The sequence below is a fragment of the Martes martes genome, assembly GCF_963455335.1.
Source record: "Martes martes genome assembly, chromosome: 6".
Lineage (NCBI taxonomy): Eukaryota > Metazoa > Chordata > Mammalia > Carnivora > Mustelidae > Martes > Martes martes.
Genome location: NC_137893.1, coordinates 31,683,553 through 31,709,868, shown reverse-complemented (window position 1 = coordinate 31,709,868; position 26,316 = coordinate 31,683,553). Strand labels below are relative to the sequence as shown.

The 26,316-nt window shown below is 38.3% G+C and overlaps 1 protein-coding gene across 2 annotated transcripts; it reads right to left on the bottom strand.

The window, feature by feature from the left end:
* Positions 1 to 630: 630 nt before the first annotated feature.
* On the bottom strand, positions 631 to 24,955 carry COQ3 (coenzyme Q3, methyltransferase; the record flags this gene model as incomplete). 2 transcript variants are annotated; one of them, XM_080805701.1, is made up of 8 exons in its annotated part: positions 1,850 to 3,242; positions 4,736 to 4,895; positions 13,759 to 13,827; positions 14,452 to 14,694; positions 15,748 to 15,847; positions 17,301 to 17,453; positions 19,833 to 19,950; positions 24,820 to 24,928. In XM_080805701.1, the coding sequence occupies 8 exons, from the start codon at positions 24,926 to 24,928 to the stop codon at positions 3,022 to 3,024; spliced, it is 1,173 nt and encodes a 390-aa protein (XP_080661827.1). In that variant the 3' UTR covers positions 1,850 to 3,021. The 2 variants fall into 2 exon arrangements, with proteins under 2 accessions (XP_080661828.1, XP_080661827.1); XM_080805702.1 differs by lacking the exon at positions 13,759 to 13,827 and having other exon boundaries at positions 631 to 3,242; positions 24,820 to 24,955.
* Between the last annotated feature and the right edge of the window lie 1,361 nt (positions 24,956 to 26,316).

The following is a 26,316-nucleotide window of genomic DNA, read 5'->3' as shown; positions in this document are numbered from 1 at the left end:
GAGGGTAAAATCATGGAAAAAAGAGAATAAAGGAGGGAGGTAATTAACAATGTCAATGAATGAGATTAGAGCTGAAAAATGGTCTTTGGGTATAGTCACGTTGTCAATCTGTGACTTTGGCGAGAATGGTCTCAATGAAACAGTAATGGAGAGGGGCCCACCAGGGTGAGAGAGAATGACAAAACGGAGAAAACCCTTTTGATATGTTTGGCTGTGGTGTGGAGGGGAAATATAGGACACACGTTGTTCTCTAAGATATATCTAAGATATCAACGTATCTCTAAGATAATTTCCAATTATCCACTCTGAAATCAGGTGGAACAGTGGGAACGCCTTTAACAAATTCTCCAAAGCAATACAACTACAAAGAACGGCTCTTCGTGGGTCTTATGCTTATCTATAAAATGACTCAGTTAACAAATCATAATCAAACAAAAATGTTCAACCTTAGTGCCCAAACAGCACCTGTTTTCCAAATCCAAACATGTTGATCAAAAAACCAGAAAGTTTCTTAAAGTCACAAGTTGCAATGATATTGACATTTTCATTTGAGAGCACTCAGGCATGATTTAGGGGAAAGAAAATGTGATAGCATTTCTAGTGCCTCAAGTATATGTCTAGACATAAAATAAAAGTTTTTTAAGATTTTATTCATTTGACAGACAGAGAGAGCATAAGCAGAGGGAGTGGCAGGGAGAGGGAGAAAAGGGCTCCCCACTGAGCAGGGAGCCTGACCTGAGGCTCCATCCCAGGGCCCTGGGATCATGACCTGAGCCGGATGCAGACACTCAACCCACTGAGCCACCCAGGTGCTCCATAAAATAAAAGATTTAAAAACAATTCTTTTGTGATGCTTTGTCTTCAGGAAAAATATAGAACACACAAACATGGCAATGTTTTATACACCTGGATGGCACTGATTTCCCCCAGAACATAGCAACTTTGGGAAAAAATCAACGCTTTTGTAACAACTGCAGCTGCTTTTTATTCTAGTCTCTTAATCAGGCTAGTTTCTAGAATCCTGCTTCCAGAAGGTTCCTCCAGGTTCCCAGGGGAGTTTTGCATGTTTGTGCTGGGTGCTAGATCCTACTGTTCCTTGCAAAAGTTTTGGGGAAAGCTATACCCCTTGATCTCTCTCGTCACCACCTGCCTTGCCAGTGACCCTTCCTACCATCATTCATAGCTACTGCTAAGTGCTGAAAGTTTTGCTCTCCTAATTTGTAGCCCTTTGAGCCAACCTTAAATGGTCAAGCAGTTTTTAGAATTACAGTCCCACTGAGCAATCTGACTTCCTTCATGACTATAGCAAGGTGGTCAAGGTCACTGCCCAGCTTCCCATGGTTGTTCAGGTTTACATTTGTTTGCTGGGCCATTAGTCATAAAGTCTCCATCATTATCTCTTGCAGGGCAGTCTCAAGAACCCGGAGTTCCTGAGGGAAGGTTTGCAGATGAAACTCCCCAGCATAGCCCTACTTGCTAGATTACCGCTTTTCAAAAGCTGTTAGTTCTCAGAATTAAAAGTTTTCGGCTGGGCAATCCTCATTCCACAAGTACACACTTAAAACAATTTGTAGTATCTTTTTGAACCTATTTCTCCTGAAATTTGGTTGAAATTGGCCTGAAAGATCAAATTAGATTATACACAGAGGCATGAAATTTTCATCTCTTCATTCCATTGGAAGTCAAAGTGAAACACGGAAGTAGTTATTACTGAATCACCCTGAAATTACAGCACTTCAGAATGTATTTTTAATAACCGAAAGTGTTTTTTTTCTCTAAAATAAATACAATTGTTTGGGAGACTACTTTTTAACCAATTCCATTACATTGTTCTTAGATTATTTTTTTTATACCAACACTTTATTTTTTTAACAGATAGAATGGGGAAGCTTTCTTTTGGTAATAAAACTACTAGAATTCAGACTAAGAGTCTAACTTTTAAATGGAGGCCAATGGGAGCTCCTAATTTTTAGCACCCTAATCACACCATAGCAACTGAAATTATTAATTCCTCTCTTAATTCTTTAAATTTCAGTTTCCTCCCCTGAAATGCTGCTGAGAACAAGTATAGGACAAACTAAGGTGGCTGGGAAGTGTTTGCCTACGGAGGCAACTCTAACAGACACCGACAAAGGAATACAGCAAACATGAGTGTAAAAGGGAAGAATGATAAGAAGTAAAAAGCTGACCTTCAACCTGGGTCACATGTATTCAGTCCGTGTTTGTTTGTCACACTGGGTCAACGGCCTCTATGAATGTCTTTACAGAGAGCATCTGGACTTTCAGAAAAAGCCAGGGATTCACATACTTCAAGAAGCATAAAAGTACATTTCAAGTCAGTCCCTTCAATTATAAAAATGTTAGCCGAAGAAGAAATTTCCATAACCGAATTTTTGAGTTTAAAAAAGAGTCACAATAAAACATTTATGGAACTGTATAGAAGTATGCCCAACATTATCTGGACTTCTTGATTTTAATGTCTGAATCCAAATGCAGCATATATTTAACAATCCATTTGCTTTCCAACAAAGTAAAATTTAAAGGAAAAAATGCATTTTATCCTCCCAAATATAAGAGGAATAAAACTATATTTGGTTTTCGTATGTCAGAAGCATAACTGTCTTTAGCTAAAACCCGATAAAGAACATAGATAATACAGATTCCTCTAAATGAAAACCCATTTCAGCATATACATATGTGCATACACGCTGGATGAATATATATAATCCATCAAGTTAAGTCAAGTATATATACTATTTATAAACAAAGGCTATTTATAAAACAAAGGCTGAGGAATTTAAATGCCTAGATTACACAATACCTTGCCAAAAGTTTTTATCCACAGAATCATCCCTTGAAAGTGGCCATTAGATGAAACAACCAAAACTTTTATCCAAGGTTTTAGCCTTTTTTGTTGACTTTCTTTTCTTCATGATCCACTCACAAAAGACAAAGTGTGTATTTTCACATATGTAAACATGAGACTTTCAAGCCGTATTATACATAGTCCTTCGAAGCCATTCATTTCTTCAGCTCTTCCTGCACACCTGGGTTGATGGAGTCTTTATCATGGAGCTCCTCTGCTTCCCCCCTGAAAACAAACCCAGCAGGCACTGGGGGCTCCTGTCCCGTGGATTTCACAGCATGAGCTGCATAGTTCAGGCTGGTATTTTCACTCCAACGCCAGTAACCTGAGAAGGGGCTGTAGAGCATTCCTGCCACAGTGTGAACTGACAGACCATCTGAAAAAAAAAAAACAATCAGAAATAGTAGATTTTGTAAAGTAATTACTTTCCAAATGCCAAGACTCTAATGTGACTCTATATTTAAAACAGGATTCCTGTCTCAGGGCACCTGGGTGGCTCAGTCATTAGGTGTCTGCCTTTGGTTCAGGTCATGATCCCAGGGTCCTAGGTTCGAGCCCCATATCGGGCTCCCTGCTCAGCGGGAAGCCTGCTTCTCCCTCTCCCAGCACCCCCTGCTTGTGTTCCCTCTCTCGCTGTGTCTCTCTCAATCAAATAAAAAAATAAAATCTTAAAAAAAAAAAAAAGATTCCTGACTCAATGGGAAAAAAATACTGTGTAACCAAGTACATATCATTCTTTACTATAGCACAGAACAAAAACTCTAAATCAAATTGCTTGGGTTCAAATCCCAACCTTGTACCTATTAGATGGTGATCAGAGTCAAGTCACTTAACCTTTCTGAATCTCAATGTTCTCACACGTACAGAACATACAGTCCTAGAGTTGTTAGAATTAGATGAGATATGCGTATAAAGTAGCACAATGTTTGGAATTTGGTAAGTACTTAGTAAACATAAGCTTTTATTAGAAAATATCTGCCCCCCAAAAAAATATTTAAATCTGAAAAAATAAATATTTAAATCTGAAAAAAATTTAAATCTGAAAAAAAAGACTATCTGCCAACAAGTGATCATTCCTATCAAGCATCTTACATTACTTTCTCCTACTCTGTTTTCAGCAATATCACTTGCAGAAATCTTCAGAACTTTCTCCATCGCCTTGGATTGATACTATTTCAATACTCCAAATCAAGTTTACTGATATATTGTGTTGTGAAAAAAAGCCTGAGACACACATGAGTTAAGTACTCAGCAGGAGTACCGAACACCAACCACATGTTATGACCTGACAGGAATTCACCACATAAATCAAGAGCTCACAACGTGTGAAGCAGAGGCAGGCACTGCAGGGAGTACAAAAAGGAGACAGTCTGGCCTCCACAGAGCTGAAAGACCAGAAAGGGGCTTAAAAACACCAAAAGAACCGTAATACAAGACGTGCTCTAAGTAGCATAAAATACATAAAAAGTGACAAGGAAGTTCAAAGTATACCTGAGTATGGAGGAATCAGAAAAAATAATACGTAGGATAAGCTGATACACACAGGGCCTCAACAGGACCAACAGAGGATGTGTAAGTGACAGATATTTGCACCTCCTCCTTAAGCAAATGAGGACTAAGCAGCCAAACAGTATTCACTGATCATCTGTGATTTGCATGGCCCTGGGTTAGGTGCCACAGGTGAGAGAGAGAAGTGGTATCTAATACCCACGCCTAAGTTCAAGGAGTTTATAATCTAGTTGAGAGATGAAACCAACAGCCAGAGAATAGTGGCCCATTTAATTAAGTGCCAGGTTGTGTGATTAATGATTATAGATACATTAAACGTTCAGTAAGGTTGTGAAAACTGGAAACATTATTAATACTTACTTGATTCCAGAATGCTCTCTAGCTTTTCAGGTGAAACGAACTTCTCCCATGTATGAGTACCTTTTGGTACAATACCTGCAATTTGCTCTGAAAAGACAATTCCCAAGGCATAAGACAGCTGTGTTTTGTTGATTGTAGTAATGAATAAAGAACCACCAGGCTAAAAAAAAACATACAGATAGAAGTACCATTTTAGATGTCAGGAGTATCAGTTAGGTAAAGGCTTGGCTTCCCCCACCCTCCTCCTTCCTTCCAAATAATTTAAGTGCAATTAAGATACATGAATATAAATAAAGTATAATTTACCAAAATAGTTTTTTTTTTCTTTTGGGAAATTCATTACTAAAGGCAGTCTACTACAGGGGTGCCTGGGTGGCTCAGTGGGTTAAGCCTTTGCCTTCGGCTCAGGTCATGATCTCAGGGTCCTGGGATCAAACCCCGCATCAGGCATAGAGACTGCTTCCCCCTCTCTGTCTGCCTGCCTCTCTGCCAAATAAATAAATAATCTTTAAAAAAAAAAAAGGCAGTCTACTACATACGTACTCACTGGGTTTTGCAACAGTGCTTACAACTGTTAAACTCATACTGCTTTTGCACATATGTGACTTGCTTTTGCACATATCAGATACTTTATAATAAAAATAGAGAAACGGGATCGGGCTACTCCTCCTTGTTACATGTCCACATTTCCAATCTGACATGTGTTGACACTGTTTTTTCTCTGGGTGCAAGCCTGTCTAACTTGTTCTGTGCGGCATACGGCGCCACATCTTGTGCCAATCAGTGTTGTCTGACAAAAACACTAATCGTTGTGGTTTGAATGTTTTTTTATTTTGTTTTGATTTCATTAGTATAAACAATATGAAGAGATCAAGATAAGCACTTACATGAATACAAACCATCTGTGGGACTATTTATTTATTGAAGAAGATTTTATTTATTTATTTGACAGAGAGCAAGCGAGCTAAGGAGAGAACACAAGCTGGAGGAGTGGGAGTGGGAGAAGCGTGCTTCCTACTCGATCCCAGGACCTGAGACCATGACCTGAGCCGAAGGCAGATGCTTAACAACTGAGCCACCCAGGCACCCCTTGTGAGACTATTTAGTCTGCCATGTCTTTTTTTAAGATTTATTTATTTATTTGAGAAAGAGTGCACATGCACGAGCACTAGCACCAGTTGAGGGAAAGGTAAAGGGGAAGAGAGAGGGAGAATTTTCCAGCAGATTCCCCAAAGTGTGGAGCCAGTGGTGGAGCTTGATCTCATGACCCTGAGGATCATGACCCATGTGGAAACCAAGAGCTGGACAACGTAACAAACTGAGCCATCCCACATGCCCCTAGTCTAACATTCTTTAGTGGCTACATTCATGGTGTTTCCTATATTTACTCCCACATATGGCAAAGATTAATGTCTCCTCCCTCTTCTACATATTCTCATCGGCCTGATGGGGATAAAATGCCAAAGATTCCTTCTAATAATTATGTGTGCGCATGCACACACACGCGCGCATGTGTGTGTAGGGAGAGAGAAACTATATCTCAAATACCACCCCAAAACCAAAAAGAAAGATGAGACCCTGAAATACTGCAATGTGCCATTAAATTAAAAACTGAAATATAAGGTATTATTTTGTGATACACTGTAACTTTTCTAAAACTCTAGTGTTCTAAAATATCTTATTAAGAATCAGTTACATGTCAATTATATCTCAATAGAGCTTGGGGAAAAAAATCACTTATGAGTATCTCATCTATGTCCTACAAAATTTAAGGAAAGAGTGGTGAGCAATGGTCATTTTCTTAATAGGCTTTCCATCAATGCAAAAATTAGTTTCAAATTCCACAATGCCACACACATTCCTAATATGTGTGAAAGAACCTCCATTCATACATACTGACACACAACACAAAAAGTAAAAATTAAGGAGTTTTGCTTGGCAAATAGAAGATAAGCCTAATAAAACTCATTTAAAAGGAAACACCAAGGGGCACCTGGGTGGCTCAGTGGATTAAGCCTCTGCCTTCGGCTCAAGTCATGATCTCGGGGTCCTGGGATTGAGCCCGAGTCGGGCTCTCTGCTCAGCGGGGACCCTGCTTTCCCCTCTCTCTCTGCCTGCCTCTCTGCCTACTTGTGACCTCTCTCTGTCAAATAAATAAATAAAATCTTAAAAAAAAAAAAAAACGGAAACACAAAGACACTGTTACAGACTTAAGGAGACTAAGGAGACATGACAACTAAATCCAATGTAGAATCCAGGATTGCATCCTGAACAGAAAAATGACATTAGTGGAAATACTGATGAAATTTAACCAGGTCTGTAGTGTAGTTAATGGCATAATGTCAATGTTAATTTCTTAGTTTTAAGAAATGCACAATGGGTTACATACAGGGCTAGGACTATGAGGAGACAAGTGAGATGCCTAAGAAACAAAACTGAGGGAAGCACTCACTTTCCCGACTGTGTAAATGCATGGTTGGCACCTAAGCCTGAGTGTCTCCTTCAGGTTTGTGCCGTACATGCCTCATTTGCCTCACCCTAGTTCCTATCCTAACTTTGTGAAATGTTAACAATAGGAGAAACTGGGGGAAGGACAGGTGGGAACATTCTGTACTATCTTTGTAATCTTCTCTAAAACTAAACTTATGTAAAAAGAAAAAGTATTTCTTTTTTTTTTTTTTTAAGATTCCATTTATTTATTTGACAGACAGAGATCACAAGTAGGCAGAGAAGCAGGCAGAGGGGGAGGGGGAAGCAGGCTTCCCACTGAGCAGAGAGCCCGATGTGGGGCTTGATCCCAAGACCCTGAAATCATGACCTGAGCCAAAGGCAGAGGCTTAACCCACTGAGCCACCCAGGCACCCCAGAAGAAGTATTTCTAAAAAGCTCTATTTAGAAAAGGGCTAAACATTTCATTCTTCTAGCTCTTGACCTTAGGGTGTTACCTCTACATTAACAACACATTCAATACAGTAATAACGATAACAACAACAACAATACTTTAGGAGATTTATTTTTTAAAAAAATTAGAACCACTTTCAGAGAACTAAGTCTATAATATAATGGGAAGAACGAGACTTGAAATCAAAAGATGTGACCCTAAGCCCCACTTAAGTGCCTAGTGAACTTTGACATAAAGATCAAGTGACCTCTGGATTCTTGGGGAAGACGGTAGAGTTGGAGCTCACCTCCTCCCATGGACACACCAAGGCAACAACTTCATGTAATTGTTGGCTGAATGAAGACTGGCAGAAAAGCTCTTCCACAGTTGAAGACATAAAGAAAAAGCCACATGGAGGAAGGTAGGAGAGGCAGAGATGCGGCAGGGAACCAAACTCCTGACATAGCAACCTATGTCAGATAGCCCTCCAGGAGGAGCCCAGGAGGAGCCAGGGGCTCAAGCCCCACCTTGGGCCCCCCTGGTCCCAGGGACCTACACTAAGAAGATGAGCCCTCATACTGCCTGGCTTTGAAATTCAGAGGGGTTTAACTTTTCAGAGAGCCAGAAGGCTACCTGATACCAAGACTCTGCTCTTAAAGGCAAGCACAATACCTCATTCAGGCTGACACCCAGCACAGAGAAAGCAGTTTAAAAAGTGCCAGGGTTTTACATGGAGATTTACTGACTAACTCTAGGGCGTGCGTTAGAAAGTCAGGAATCTGTAGGAGCTTTCTTCAGCCATGGAAATACTGAAAGACGTCACTTTTCTTGTCCTTCTTCAGCCTAGTTGGTCAGATTTATGGGAACTAGTTCTGACATTCTCCATCTATCTTGCTAACACCACTCACCCTGTCCTGGCATTCCCCTGTAGATCTACCTGCCCTGGAAATTGCCCCTCTAAAGCAACTCCTGTGCCTTGGTCAGGATCAGCATTCCCCCAAAGCAACTACTGCCCACCACACCGAGAGGCAGCCCCAGCCAGGACTCGGGCCTCTCCAAAGCAACTCCTTCCTTGGAGAGAAGATGGGCAGCCCCACACACCAGCACGTGGGCAGAAGATGCAGCTGAGCCACTCTGACAGCATGGCTGGGAACCAGCTCCGTACACCAGTATACCTGCAGAAGTCACAGCGGGGCTGAAGGTCAGCCCTGCCTACCAGTGTGTGCCCAGTCACAACAGGAGGACACACACAGCCCATACAGGGCACACCAGCAGAATGTCTGGTTCTGGTGACTGGGAAGATGGCACCCTAGGGCCCCACATGATGCCTCCTGACACAAGGCCACTACTTTCAAGACCAAGATACGTAGCTGACACACATGGAAACAAACACAGAAAATGGGGAGATAGAGGAATATGCTCCAAATGAAAGAACAAGCTAAAATTTTAGCAAAACAAAACAAAAAATAAAACAAAAAAATAAACAAAATGGAAATAAGCAATCTACCTGATAAGGAGCTCAAAGTAATGGTAATAAAGATGCTCACCAGATTTGAGAAGAGTGGATGAACTCAGTTGAGAGTTCAAATCAAGAAAGAGACAGAAAATATAAAAAAGAACGAATAGGATATGAAGAATACAATAATCGAAATGAAAAATACACGAGGGAATCAACAGCAGATTAGAAGATGCAGAATAGGTCAGCAATTGGGAATACAGGATACTAGAAAGCACCTAAGTTGAAGAGAGGAGCGGGGAGGGGAGACTCTAACACCTATTCCACTTACATTATTGGTTAAGTCATCCAGACAGAAAATCAATAAGGAAATAGTTGCTTTGATTGACATATTAGAACAGACAGATTTAACAGGGAGATACAGAACATTTACATAAAAACAGCAGAATACCCATTCAAGTACACAAGGAACATTCTTCAGGATGAATCTTGTTAGGCCACAAAATAAGAATCAATAATTTATTTTAAGATTCTATTTATTTATTTGAGAGAGATCATAAATGCGCAAGCCGGGGCTGGGGGGAGGGGCAGGAGGAGAGGGAGAAGCGGGCTTCCTCCTGAGCAGAGAGCCCCACAAGGGGCTTGATCCCAGGATCCCTGAGATCATTACTTTAGCCAAAGGCAGATGTTTAACAGATGAAGCCACCCAAGTGCCCCAAGATTCCATACATTTCAGAATACTGAAATCATATCAAACATCTTTTCTGACCATAACAGAATGAAACTAAAAATCAATTACAAGAAAAAAAATTGGAAAAAATGTGGAGTCTAAATAACATGCAACTAAACAACCAATGGGTCAACAAAGAAATCAGAGCAAATTGAAAGATACCTGGAGACATATGAAAATGGAAACACAATGGTTCAAAATCTTTGGCATGTGGCAAAAGCAGTTCTAAGAGGGAAGTTTATGACAATGGATTACCTCAAAGAAGCAAGAAAAATTCCAAACAAGACAACCTAATCATACACCTAAAGGAAACAGGAAAAGAATAAACAAAGCCTAAAGTCAGTAGAAGGAGGAAAATAATAAAGATCAGACCAGAAATAAATTAGAGACTAAGAAATAAGAGAAAAAAAATCAATGAAACTACAGGTGGTTCTTTGAAAAGACAAACTAAATTGATAAACCTTTACCCAGATTCACCAAGAAAAAAAAGAGGGCCCAAATAAATGAAGGAGGGAAAGTTATAACCAGCAACACAGAAATAGAAAAGATTATAAGAGACCACTATGAAAATTTAAATGCCAACAAACTGGACAACCCCATAGAAATGGATCAATACTAGAAGTGCACAATATTCTAAGACTGAATCAGGAAGAAACAGAAAATCTGAACATTACCAATTATTGGTAACAATTGAATTGGTAATCAAAAAACCCCCAATAGGGGTGCCTGGGTGGCTCAGTGGGTTAAGCCTCTGCCTTCGGCTCAGGTCATGATCTCAGGGTCCTGGGATCGAGCCCCACACTGGGCTCTCTGCTCAGTGGGGAGCCTGCTTCCCTCTCTCTCTCTCTCTGCCTGCCTCTCTGCCTACTTGTGATCTCTCTCTCTGCGTCAAATAAATAAATAAATAAATAATCTAAAAAAAAAAAAAAAAACCCTCAATAAACAAAAAGTCCAGGATCAGACGGCTTTACAGGTGAATTCTACCAAATATTTAATAAGTTAAAACCTATCTTTTTCAAACTATCCCCAAAGTAGAAGAGGAATAAATGCTTCCAAATCCCTTGAAAGGGGGCAGCATTACCCTGATACCAAAACCAGAAAAAACACTGCTAGAAAATTATAAACCAATATCCCAATAACTAAATTCAAGAATACTTTAAAAGGACCATTCACTAGGATCAAGTGGCATTTATTTCAGGGATGCAAGAATAGTTCAGTATCTGCAAATGAACAAACGTGATACAAGACATTAATGAAATGAAGGACAAAAATCATATGACCATCTCAATAGATCCAGGAAAAGTATTTGACCAAATTCAACATCTGTTCATGGTAAAAAACTCTCAACAAAGTGGGTAAAGAGGGAAATACCTCAACGGAATAAAGGCCATAGATGAAAAACCCACAGCTAACATCAAACTCAATGGTGGAAAGCTAAAAGCTTTTCCTCTAAGATCAGGAACAAAATAAATTCAGTAAAGGTACAGGATACAAAATTAATACCCAGAAAGGTTGCATTTCTATACACTAATAATGAGCTAGCAGGAAGAGAAATTAAGAAAATAACTCCCATTTACAATCTTATCAACAAGAAGAATTAAATACCTAGGATTAAAGTTAACCAAGGAGGTAAAAGACCTAAACTCTGAATACTATAAGACACTGACGAAAGAAATTGAAGATGACACAAATAAATGGAAAGATATACCATACTAATGGCTGGGAAGAACACTGTTAAAATGTCTACACTGCCCAAAGTGACCTACAGAGTCAATGCAATGTCTAACACATTGCAATAGTATTTGTTACAGAACTAGAAGAAATAATTCTAAAATTTGTATGGAACCCCAAAAGACCCCAAATCTTGAGAAAGAATTAATTTGGAAGTATCACATCCAAATCCAAGATTTTGTAGTTTGTACTACAAACTACAGTAATTAAAACAGTGTGGTACAGGTACAAAAACAGATCAATAGAACAGAACGGAAAGCCCAAAAATAAACCCACACTTATATGGTCAATTAATCTACAACAAAGGAGGTAAGATATACAATGGAAAATGGTGTAGGGAAAATTAGACAGCTACAAGTAAAAGAATGAAACTGGACCACTTTCTTACACTATATATAAAAATAAACTCAAAATGGATTAAAGACCTAAATCTAAGACCTGAAACCATAAATATCCTAAAAGAAAACATAGGCAGCAATCCCTTGGGCACCAGCCTTAGCAATATTTCTCTGGATCTGTTTCCTCAGACAAGAGAAATGAAAGCAACAATAAACAACTATGACTACATCAAACCAAAAACCTTTTGCACAGCAAGGGAAACCATCAACAAAACAAAAAGGCAACATACTAAATGGGAAACAATATTTGCAAATGATATAATTGATAAGAAGTTAATCTGCAAAATAGATAAAGAACTCCTACAACAACACCAAAAAAAAAAAAAAAATCTGATTAAAAAATGGCCAGAGGACCTGAATAGACATTTTCCAAAGAAGACATACAGATGACCACCCGACCCATGAGAAAATGCTTAACATCACTAATCATCAGAGAAATACAAATCAAAACCAAAATGAGATTTCACCTCACACCTGTCAGAATGGCTAGTATCAAAAAGACAAGAGATAACAAGTGAGGATGTGGAGGAAAAGGAATCCGTGTGCACTCTTGGCGAGAATGTTAATTGGTATAGCCACTATGAAAAACAATATGGAGGTTCCTCAAAAAATTAAAATAGAAATACCACAGAATCCAGCAACTCCACTGTTGGGTATTTATCTGAAGAAAATAAACATTAATCTGAAAAGATATGCACCTCATGGGGGACTGTAAAAAAAAAAAAAAAAAAAAAAATATATATATATATATATATATATATATATATATGTTTACTGCAGCATTATCTACAATAGCCAAGACATGGAAGCAATCTAGGTGTCCATCAGTACATGAATAAAGATATGGTATATATAGACAATGGAATATTAGCTATAAAAAAAAATGAGATCTTAACATTTGCAACAACATGGAGGGACATAGAGGGTATTATGCTAAGTGAAAGAAGTCAGACAGAAAAAGACAAGTATCATATGACTGCACTTCCATGTGAAATAAAAAAAAATAAAACAAATCAACAAACAAAAACTAGAAACACTCATAAATACAGAAAACAAACTGGGGTTGCCAGAAGAGAGGGGGGTAAGAGATAGGCAAAATAGGTAAAAAGGATTAAAAGGTATAAATTTCCAGTTTTAGAACAAGTCATGAAGATGAAAAATACAGCACAGAGAATGTAGTCAGTAATACTGTAATAACTTTTTATAGTGACAGATGGTAAGTACACTTATTGTGGTGAGCATTTCATAATTCTATAATTGTCAAATCACTGCTGTACATCTGAAACTCATACAATATTGTATGTCAACTATACCTCAATTTAAAAAAAAAAAAAAAAAGGGGTGCCTGCATGGCACAGTCAGTTAAGAGTCTGACTCTTGGTTTCAGCTCAGGTCATGATCTCAGTGTTGTGAGATCAAGCCCCATGTGGGGCTCCCCACTCGGTGAGGAATCTGCTTAAGACTTTCTCTCCCTCTCCCTCTACACCCAACCTCTAAAATAAATGTATAAATCTTATTTTTTTTAAAGATTTTGTTTACTTATTTGACAGAGATCACAAGTAGGCAGAGAGGCAGGCAGAGAGAGAGGGGGAAGCAGGCTCCCTGCCAAACAGAGAGCCCAATGCAGGGCTCGATTCTAGGACCCTGAGATTATGACCTGAGCCGAAGGCAGAGGCTTAACCCACTGAGCCACCCAGGCATCCCATAAAATAAATATATAAATCTTAAAAAATAAAAAAAAAAAATAAAAAAAGGCTAAGTGATCTTTGACATCTCTCAAATTCTGATCTCCTTTGGGCCAAGTTGGTCACAACAGTACCTGCTTACCTTCTTCATCTGGTTGTAGGGAAAATCAGTAAGATCATATATATGAAATATTCCTCTATAAGCTGAAAACTGTTAAAAATATTACATACAGAGTTATTTAAGAAATGCTACCTAAGTCAATTTATACAAATTAATAAAGATTTTAATTGTTTTTTTAAGTATCAATCCAAATCAATTTCTTTCTTTTTTTTTTTTTAAAGATTATTTATTTATTTATTTGACAGACAGAGATCACAAGTAGGCAGAGAGGCAGGCAGAGAGGGAGGAGGAAGCAGGCTCTCAGCAGGGCAGAGAGCCCAATGCGGGGCTCGATCCCAGGACCCTGAGATCATGACCTGAGCCGAAGGCAGAGGCTTTTACCCACTGAGCCACCCAGGCGTCCCCCAAATCAATTTCTTAGTAATTGTCATTCGATATTTATTAGCTATTTAATCCAGAGTCCACCAATGGGAAAAAAAAAACCCTTTAAATCTATTGTTTATACCAATACTTTTCAAGATTCTTGGATATCAAGATACTGTATCAGGAAAACCCCAGAATTGAGTGTAAGCTGAAAAGCAGAAATAATCCCCAGCAGAGATGTTATCCCCTAATTCTAGTTTACTGATTGCAAGTATTATGAAACACTTATTGCTGTGGATACATAAACACACTCAGAAGAAAAAAACAAACAAGTAAACCAGTAAGTCTTACTTTTAACACTTGATAGCAGCATTGTATAAATGTTTCTAGATCAATCACATGTTCTATAACTTCAGAAGCTACAACAGCATCAAATGTTTCTGCTGTCTCTTCTACAATCTCTTCCAAGGAACATGCTCTGTACTCTATCCTCTTTTCTAGGACTGGATCAAATGATTTATGGTGCTGTGCTGTCTTAATGTTCTCATCCACAGGATCGATTCCAATAACCGAAGCTCCAAGCCGCCCTAGAGGCTAATAGGATAAAAAAATTGTTATCCTCAAGAAGAAAACAGAATACATGTTAGCAATAAAGAGCTTATTAAAAAGGAACAAGATTAATAATGAGAGGATAATTATTGGATACTTATTGGGTACATCGAAGTTCATTATATCATTTCCTCTAGTTTGTACACATTTTACAATTACCATAATAAAAACTTAAGAGTGAACAATAATCACAAAAAACTTATGAAGAACTATTTGAGAGAGTTCTGTATTTTATAGGTACACTTACACACACACAATAGAGTATTAACATCTCTGAAGTGCACGAAAGTTACAAAGCAGTTACTGAAAGAAGACTATAAAACAGAGCTGCACGGCATAAATATACTACAAGTGGAGGCAAATATTTTTTGCGGAAGGTGAATGAGTATTTTTCTAAGTACTCTAAAGCACCTAGGCCAGGGAGAACACCACAAGCAGGCAGTACTCGGTTAGGTTTTCGTACTGAAGCAAGTGCAAAAGAATGGCTTATCAGTACATTTAAACCAGTGGAAACTGCCCGATCTCTTAGAAGAGACAACAAAATTTTCTGAGCTATTTCAAAGACCAGTGCCCAATTTTGTGCAAAAACAAACAAAAAATTTAAAAAAAAAAAACAAAAAAAAATCCTCTATAATTTTCTAAAATATTTATATATTTTCTTAAGAAAGTAAAAAGCATTTATTAGTTTTATGCTGGTAAAAATATTAAGAACATTAGGCATTTCTTTTTTTTTTAAATAAACAATACTACTTGTTAAAAGGATAAATGAGTCATAGGCCTACTTTTTCAAAATTTTTTTCACAGTTAAAAATGGCAGGAAAGGGGCGCCTGGGTGGCTCAGTGGGTTAAAGCCTCTGCCTTCAGCTCAGGTCATGTTCCCAGGGTCCTGGGATTGAGCCCCACATGGGCCTCTCTGCTCAGCAGGGAGCCTGCTTCCTCCTCTCTCTCTTTGCCTGCCTCTCCATCTACTTGTGATCTCTGTCAAATAAATAAATAAAATTAAAAAAAAAAATGGCAGGAAAGTTGTAAAGCACTTACTTCAGTTAACAATCCACCACCACAGCCAACATCAAGAATCTTCATCCCAGACAAAGGTTTTCCTGGCTGGTGATGAGCAACTGTTTTTAAAAGATTGTCTCTTTTTTAAAAATCCAAAACATATAAAAACAAATTATTAATTTTGTCAATAAAATCTTAAGCGTGTATAATTTTTGAGGATATATTAAACTCTCATTTTAAATGGATTATTGATATTTGGGGGTAAATAGCTCTTTTCTTTTCAGCATTAAAGACTTTTTTAACAATCAAAAGCAGGAAGGAGGTTTTAAGTAAAGCTTCTAAAATAAACTAGTAATAATTATATGTTAACTATTACTTCAATAATAATCTAAAGAAAAACTTTAAAAACAATCTAGTTTAGATTCACCTAATTTTATTTGCTTAATTCCTCATGTTAGCTGAGGAATCTCTTAGCTACATTATCAGTACTTGATAGACACATTTCCTGTCAGCAACAAATACGTTATTTTACAGGGCTTAGAAGCAGCATACTGGTGATCTAGATTTTCAGATTTTGCCTAGATTCCCTTCTAAATTGATTCTCTTTTGATCTTCTAAGTTAGTGGTGTTTTCATGATCATGTAAATAGGCATCCAAATCAAGTTAACTTAATTCTAAGATAATCATAGTAACACTCTACCACATACACAAACATAAGCAAACACATAAACACCCAGACATATAAACCTAACAGCATTGTATATTACACTTTTAAGTTGAACTGTATATGAATTTTAATTATATTTATATTAAAATAAACATTATATGGGGCACCTGGGTGGCTCAGTCAGTTAAGCATCTGCTTTAGCTCAGGTCATGATCCCAGGGTCCTAGAATTGAGCCCCGTGTCGGGGAGCCTCCTTCTTCCCCTCACACCCATGCTCGCGCTCTCTTTCAAATAAATAAAATCTTTAAAAAGCAACAAAAATAAAATAAACGTTATATATAATAAGGATACCTAAAGATATATTTTGTTTGTTTGTTTAAGTAGGCTCCATGCCCAACGTGGGGCTTGAATTTATGACCCTGAGATCAAGACCTGCATGCCCTAGTGACTGAACCAGCAGGTGCCTCTTTATCAAGACTGCCTAAAGGTCAAAGTGGGTATGAAATGACCTCGATGCCATAGGATTCTAGGTCCTTTTCATAAGAATTTAGTTCTAAGTAACCTGAAATTGTCCAAAAATGCTTCAAATCAGTTAATAAAAGCAGCCTAGATTTTGAATAACATTATTTAAAAATTAATGGCTCAAACAATGGACATTGAAAAGGATCTAATTTTCTTTTTTTTTTATTTTTATCTTAAGGAGGCTTCACATTCAATGTGGGGCTTGAACTCATGATCCTGAGATGAAGAGTCACGTGCTCTACTGACTGAGCCAGCCAGCTGCCCCAGAATCTCTCTAATTTCTAAAGCAAACTTAAAATGAGCATTTTGAACTTAGGTATAAGTCAAGAGAAAAATAAACTCAAAAGAAGATAAATTATTGAAGAGTTACATTTTAAAATATTTAGAGTTTCTGGAATGTTACCTAATAAATGGCACCCTCAGGTCATTCATAGAATGAAGAGGTGCATATACTCCTTGTTCATCCCACCACCTATGAGCCAGGGCCAGGAATGTTTTTATCTCACTGCTGTCTACAGTGGTTTGAGAAGTACTGTACAGTCTTGTCCAGGGGTACCTAAGAGATCAAAAGGAAGAGCCAGGCAAAAAGAGACATATTAAAAAATGTAACATAGAATCTATTTATGTAGGAAGATATTCTAATTTACAGTTTATTAGATTCTAAATGAATGGCTCATTTTTTGATGCTTTAAAACCAGGTTTTCATAATCACACTGCAAATATATATATTCACAGATGGAACAGAGTTCCATTAACAAAGTTAATTTGCTTTCAAAGTAAATTGCAACAGAAATGGGATGTTACAAGACTTGGCCTTCTGGGTCACATCCAATAGGAATGAGATAATAACATAATAATAGGAACAGTAGTAGTAGAAGTAGAAATAGTAATAGTAACCACTTATTGTACACTTACTAAATGTGGGTACTATTTAAGAACTCCGTATATGTCACGTGTCATCTTATTTAATTGTTCTGGCAACTCTATAAAGTAGGTTATACCGCAATCCCTATTACAAAAGTAAGAAAAGTGAGACTTAGATTAAGTAAATGGTAGAACCAGGATTTGAACCCAAGTACCCCCATCTTCTCTTCATTTCTACTACTATCATCCTAGTCTAAGCTACCATCATCTCTTGGTTAAACTATTTATTGCACTAGCCTTCTAATTAGTCTGCCTGCTTCCTACCACATCTCTCTTCAATCTTTTCCCTACAATGCATCCACAGTGTCCCAAAATATAAATATGATCATGCTATTTTCCCACTTGAAATACTTCCATGGTTTCCCACTGATATTAGGAAAAAAACTAAAAATCCTTAGCATCCTACAATGCTCTGAATTATTTGGTCCCCAATTTCTTCCCTCCTCAAACGCACTTTTTAACTACTCTCCTCATCCTCCCCATTCCAGCCCCACAGGCCTTCTTTCGTTTCTTCGTACTTATCCCACATGCCCTTTTCTCAGGAACTTTGTACAGGTTGTTCCCTCTACCTGGACCATTCTTCTCACATTCTTCTCACATTCCCTTCCCTCCTCTGCACACCTAATTCAATGCCATCTAAGAAATCTTCCCTGACTCTCAAAACTGGGTTATAGTCCCTTATTTTAATTCCCATATAACCTTGCATTTCTTCATGGAACAATGTGACAATTTGATCATGTCTCCCCACTAAACACTATGAGGGCAAGGTATGGACTGTCTTATTTACCATTTTATTCCTAGTGACTAGCACAGTTCCTAGAACACAGTTGGTACTTGGGAAACGTGTCAAATGAATAATCTAATAAAGAAGGCCCTGGGCGCCTGGGTGGCTCAGTGGGTTAAGCCTCTGCCTTCAGCTCAGGTCATGATCTCAGGGTCCTGGGATCGAGGCCCACATCAGGCTCTCTGCTCAGCAGGGAGCCTGCTTCCCCTCTCTCTCTGCCTGCCGCTCTGCCTACTTGTGACCGCTCTCTCTGTCAAATAAATAAATAAATAAATCTTTAAAAAAAAAAGGTCCAGAAAAGTATATAATTCACCTAATTAAAAAAAAAATCAAATGGGATCAAACAGGGACCAAACAGATCAGACATTATACCAAATTCCATGTCAAAGTATATCATAGGAAAATCCTCCAGAAGTTCTTAAGTAAAAAAAGAATAAGGTTGTTACATTAGGATAGGTAATACCATTCAAATTTTTAGTGTGTTTTTCTTAGCTACATAGAGTACATTCTACATTGATGACTTATTATCCTTTTAAGAGTTAAATATCATGCTTCTTTAATATTATCTTATGAATATTACCATCTTTTTCTGTGCTTCATGCAAAGCCTCAATAATCAATGACTAATATACAATAGGTAACAGTAGGTGGGTGCTCAGCTGACTACCAGTGATTTCACATACACCCAATTTTATAGGAGCTAGCTTATTTACAAGAAGTAGAGCAAGCATTTAGAAAACAAAGTTCATACCTTAACTCTATGCAATATTTTTCACAAGTTAGAAATTAGTTTATAAAATACAACTATAGAAAGATATTACTTTGATTCAATCTTACCACCTAGAATTGTATAGTTAATTACCTTATCACATTTATGCTGTACCCAAATCAGTTACGATTTTAAGCACTGCATTATTTGTGTCTTGTCACAAGTGCGGAAGCAAAAAGGATTTCTCCAAGTAATACAGTCTTACATTAAAAATAAAGCTACCTTTGACTATAAAGGGTATGCAAGAGATGTATATTGTATTACAACTTTTCTGTAGGTTTGAAACTTTCCAGATATAAAAGTTGTTGGAAGAGTAAGAATATTTAGATAAATAAAAAGATACCTTAATCAAAGCACATAAGCTATTTCATACTAGCAGTGTTTATTAAACATAATGAATACTAGATTATGATTGTACATAATTATGTAAATACTTGCCACAGTAATGAATAAACTTACCTGTAAATTTTCATTCTACTCAAGCAGGCAAAAGTTATTCTATAGGATTTGAACCACATGATGCTGTATTCACTGAAAACCCACGGGTTAGTTTGTGGAGTCCAACTGAACTGATTCTCTGAATAAATTGAAAACAACATTATTAAGTAATCTCCGTGCCCAACGTGGGGTTCAATTTCACAGCCCCAAGATCAAAAGTCACATGCTCTAACCAACTGAGTCAGCCAGGTTCCTCTGAAAATAAAAATTAAATGTCTAGAGAAAACTGCACAGTATAAATCCCTAATACGTATATACTTGAAGAAACTATTTTACATGGCAATCTCATATTACAATTGATAAACAAAAGGGTTTCCCCCTTACTTTTGGATTTATACTAAAATATAAAATAAAGATCTTGCATTCTGCCAATTAACTCTAATCAAATATCTGAAATTTTAATTGGCAAAAATAAGTAATGTATATGTAAAAGGTTTTCATACCATTAGTTTCTGTACCAATATTATTCTGCATAATTATAAGAAATGAGATTTAAAATAAAACTATGTGACCTTTTAATCTAGGATGATATTAATTCTGAGATTATTTGTCAAAACAAGTTCAAATTCTGTCACACGTTAGCTACTTGAAATGGATTTATACATAGACTTAAAACCCTTTCCAAAAGAAAAACCTATATGTACGTGTGTGTGTATACATATTATCCTAAAATAATCACTCATCCAGTCTATATGTTCAAACTTACATAGAGACCTGTTTTATGAACTAGTTACTCTGCAGCAGAACATTCAATTGTTCAATAAATACTTAGACAAAGTAGACCTTAGAGCAAAGAAAATACTACGGACATTATAAAGCTCACCCAACAGATTTTTTGACTCTGGTTGAAAAGCAGTCCAATGAAGGAAAAATAGTCTTTTCAATAATGGTGTTGAAACAATTGGATACCATAGACCAGAAAAGAAAACTTAAACCTAAATCTCGTATCTTATACAAAAATGAACTTAAAATAGATCATTGATCTAAATGCAAAACCATAATACTTTTAGAAGAAACTATCACAGATCTTCATGACTTAGGGTTCCGCACAGAGTTCTTCTTACATCTGACACCAAAAGCACAATCCAAAATAGAAGATATTGATTAAGCTGGACTTAGACTTGAAACCTTTCATCCTGCAAAAGACTCTGTTAAGAAGAAGAAAAGACAAATCACAGACGGGGAGGAAATATTTGCAAAACACATAACCCACGAAAGGACTTGTATCTGGACTATATGAGGGTATTCTTTAAACTCAACAGTAAAACCCAACTCCCATAAAACAACAACAAACCAAGCAACCCAATTATACAATGGGTCTGGTTCTTATAAAATGGGTATAGAAAGACATGAACAGACAATTCAAAGAGGATATACAGATGCAAATAAGCACATGAAGAGATATAAAATATCAATAACCATTAGGAGAATACAAATGAAAGCCACTACATACCTATCAAGTTGGCAAAAATTTAACCATCCTGGTATAATGAATTCCATAGGTGATTTCATATATTTTAGAGAGTACTTGTAGGTGAAATCCCAAGAATGACTGTGTAAATGGCATGTGAATTTATAAATTTGTAATTGCCACTCACAGATGTTGAACCAGTTCCCAACCCCATGGGTAAAAACAGTTTCTAGTGCTGGCTTCCCCACACCAATAATACACTGACAGTCACTCATGCAGTGTATTATCATTTTTTTTTAATTTTTGATAATCCAATAGGTGAACATGGGATCTCAGTGTTGTCTGAGTTTATCATAAGTGTGGTTAAGTGTCCTTTCTTAACTTAATGGTGCTATGGTCTGAATGTGTGTCCTCCCCAAATTTATTCTTTGAAGTCCTAACCTCTAAAGTGATGATATTAGAAGGTGGGGCCTTTGGGAGGTGATGAGATCATGAGAGTAGAGCCCTCATGACTGGTTTAGCGACTTTATAAAAGACCCCAGAGAGAAAGTTTGCCTCTTCTACCATGAGGACACAGCAAGAAGGCTCCATCTATGGACCAGGAAATGGGCTTTTACCAGCACTAAATCTTGGATTTCCCAGTCTCCAGAACTGTAAGAGATAGACTTGTTGTTTATAAACCACCCAGTCTGTGGTATGTTGCTACAGTAGTCAAATGGACTAAGACAAATGGCCATTTATATTTCATGGCTTGTCTTTTCATAGTCTCTGAATATTTTTCTCTTGAGCTTTTTATGTTTTTTAAATTTTGTTTTGTTTTTCAGTAGGATCTTCACAGTCTGGCCCAGGCCATTTCAACATTCTCTCACACACACACACACACACACACACACACACACGTTTGTGTTCCTAGGCCTTTGCTCATGTTACTCTCTCTTCCACCATTTACACCTATACTACATTTAAGACCTAGTTCAAATACCACCTTCTTTATGACTTCAGGTAGATAAAGGAAGTGTTATTGGAGAATTATGTAAACTGTGATATGTAGATAAAACAGCTAAGTTATTATTATGAAACTGCACATCAGAGATTTTAAAACAGTCTCTGCTCTGTACTCAGTAATGACCCTTATCATCCCTTCTCCTCCTCTACTTCTGTAAAATTAGCCCCCTAGTTATCAGTATTGACAGAATTCTCAAGAGCTTTAAAAACCACCACACCACAACTGACAGAAACTAATTGAGTTTATATTAATAAATAGAATCCTACCGACTCCTCTACTTTGAATGTGTGATCATTTTGGTATTTGAGATTTTAAAGACATAGAGGAAAATTTCATTTAATGCATTCAAAACCTCATTTATCCAGAGCCTATAATGTACCATGCCAACAGTGAACAAAACCTCTACTCTGCCAATACCTTGGTTCCAGCAATCATCATTCACTGTCGAGATTACTCTTACGGCCTCCCTGAGCCTAGTCTCTCCTGCCACCATTCCACTTTCCACACAGCTGCCAAGTGTTCTTTCTTAAATACAGGTCGGATTATATTGCTCCTTCAGTAATTTCCTCAAGGTAAAGTCACTCTCAGGAGTATTAGGTAGCCTTTCACAGACTTGTCATGGCCTAAAAAGTCTGTCTCATCCCTTGCCAGTCTCTGTCCTCACTTCCAGCCTTCCTTTTCAAGGAACACTTTGCACTTTCCCAGAAATCTCACAGATACTCAAGTTAGTCCTTTGGCCACTCCAATGACTTCCAAAACTGCCCAACTCCCTCAAGACAGCTTCCTAAATACCTTGTTCAAAAACTTTCCCTGATCTTAAATATGTATTAGATACTCCTTCTACACTCAGTCCCAAAATCTGAAAATATTTATATTTTTCTAAATTTCTGATAAGACATGTTTGCTGAAAAAATAAATTCCAAAAATACATAATGATAAAATGATGGATAACCACCTCCACCACATATAATCACTGCTAAAATTTCTATGTATTTCTGTTCTCTCATATAGCTACATATATAGATCTAAAATCATAATACATACTGATTTGTAACTTACTTTCTTAATGCTGTATCTGAGTCATTTTTCCATGGGGGCACACACTGATTTAAATCACTTTTATTGGCTGCACTATTTTTCATTGCATTAGAGCACCAACTTATCAACTCTATGGTGGGCCTGTAAGTTTTCCGTTTCACCCATTATACCCTAATTTCAGTTCTAACATTTTTTTTTTAAGATTTTATTTATTTATTTGACAGCCAGGTTACAAGTAGGCAAGAGAGCCAGGCAGGGAGAGAGAGGAGGAAGCAGGCTCTCCACGGAGCAGAGAGCCCGATGTGGGGCTCGATCCCAGGATTCTGGGATCATGACCTGAGCCGAAAGCAGAGGCTTTAACTCACTGAGCCACCCAGGCGCCCCCAGTTCTAACATTTTTTAAAGAGACCTCTGAGGTGTCCTTCCTTAGAAAATTCCCAGTGCCTAGGTGGCTCGGTTGAGTGTCCAACTCTTGGTTTAGACTCAGGTCGTGATCTCCAGGTCGCTGGATCAAGCTCCGCCCAACAACGGGCTCAGAGGGGAGTCGGCTTGAGATTCTCCCTCCCTCCGCGCCCCCGCCCTTATAGGCTGGCTCTCATTCTCTGAAAATAAATAAATCTTAAAAACAAACAAACTCCCAATGCCTAGCACACAGTATTTGTTTTTTGTTTTTTTTTTTTTAAAGATTTTATTTCTTTACTTGACAGACATAGATCACAAGTAGGCAGAGAGGCAGGCAGAGAGAGAGAGGGGAGGAAGCAGGCTCCCCGCTGAGCAGAGAGCCCGATGCGGGGCTCGATCCCAGGACCCTGGGATCATGACCTGAGCCGAAGGCAGAGGCTTTAACCCACTGAGCCACCCAGGCGCCCCGCACACAGTATTTGTTAAATGAGTTTCATATAAAGGGTAAACCTAACTTTCTGGTTAATCAAACTGTCTTCTGCAAGCCTCAGGTTCAGTGAGTTATTTCCTTGATCTTAATTTGCCAAGAGTTTGCTGAATTAAACCAAAACAAGTAGAATGGCTGCCTTAAATTCTTTCTGAAAAAAAGAAGGTATGTGCAAACAAAACAAATACAACGCTATCAAGAACTATGAGACAGCCGCTGGAGTCCTCTCTCGCCGCGGCTAGGGAAGAAAGCACATGACCTTCGGGTTCCTGCCGGCACAGAGTGGTCGCCGGCTCCGGCCGCAGGGACTCAACCAAAAAGACACACAGGTCGCTGGATACACGGCGACGGCCGGGAGAATGCGCGCTCCGCGGCCGGGACCACTACACTAGTCCTTAGTCCCAGTCTCCGGGAACGGGAGGCGAGAGCCCCGGCCGGGAGTTTAATCGACAGCGACCGACCCGACCGAAGGTGGACTTGCGCCGACCCTGAGCGGAGCTCAGGACCGTCTGCCGCCCTCTGCCGCGCCTGCGCAAAACAGCGGCCCGCCCGGTGGGTTGCGTGAGGGACCTTCACAGTGCCAACGTGGTTAAGCGACACTCACCTGCCGAACTGCTTAAGCGAGCACCCTCAGCCTGTGTACACCAACACCTAGATCTAAGCACTCCTAAAAACCGATTCCCGCAGGAACTCAGCTTGCGGCCTCCCCACATCGTGAAAGGATCCACCTCCTTTCCGGTCCCTCCAGCAAAAGATCCCCAACAGAAAGGTTCCGAGATCCGCTCTCACACTGTCGGGAACCAGTCTACTCACGGTTGCATTAATGGGTGTTAATAGCGTGGGACTATACTCTTCACCTCAACACCCGTCAAATTGCGCATGCAACTGTTTGTTATAAGAGAACTTCAAGTCTCTATTATAGCCTATTTCCGTACGACCACCTCAAACCTCACAGCCAACGTAGTCATGGATCCTCACTTCATACTACGTAAACGAGCTTTTATCCTCATGTAACTCTTTATTTCATATTTAACAGAAGTCTCCCACATTTATACCCATGTATGCCACTGACCCTTAGAATCACAATGCATGGAAGCACTTCTTTCCTAAAGGTAGAATTTTTTCCCCTTTCAAGGAACTCAAATGTCAGGGGGCTAGAAGCCTAAACTGAAAATTCAGTTTCTCCAAGCGACCTGATAATATTCTGGACAGGCCATACGTTATGTGGTAGGACTCTAGCCAGACAAACTTCACTGAAAACTAAAGCGGTATTAACACTTTACTTCTAAATGTATAGAAGCCTTTCCTTGAATAAGAGCAATGATACATTTCCAAGATTAAAGGCAAAAAATCATTGTACATTTTCAACAGGCAGGGTCAAATTGGTAAAGGGTTCTTTCAATTAGTGAAATTTAATGCTCAGTAATAGTCTTTCACCTACGGCTTCTTAGTAAAATATTGACCTCCTCCTGAGTGGCTGCAGACTTATTTTATGCCCTTTTCAGATTTCCTCTCTCAGGACACACGGCATCTCTCCAAACAAAGGCACAAAGCTCTGGCACAGAAGGACATTTAGCATGTGTTGTATTTATTAGAATGACAAGTCCAAGGAAAAAGCAGAGTGCAAGTATGATTAAATAAAGTTTTTAAAGCTTTATTTAAATGTACTTCCTTTGAATGTACCCCTTCACGGGGCTTCAGGGTCTTCCCATTACCTTTTCAATTCAACAAAGGCAATTAGTGGTTGGCTTTCATACTAACACAAAACAAAAGCCTCTTTAATAGCCACTAGTTTGGCCCAGATAAGCAAAACTAGCTCATTATACTCTACAAATATCAACAAAGGCTTTTCCAATGATGCTTAAACTCCCAAGTTGTGTTGGTACGACTGGCAGTTGTAATGTGGTATATGGCCATTGTTGGGAGATATTTCCTAGACCACTGGCATGGTCTCACCCATGTGTGGTAAATCAGTGTCTACAATTTATTCTACTGTGAAACTAAAAATCTATTTAGTATTGTGAAATTCAAGTATAAAAACTTTTCTCAAATTAAGGGCAAAGTGCTCCCTTGTAACTAACAGTTTTATCACTCTGAAATG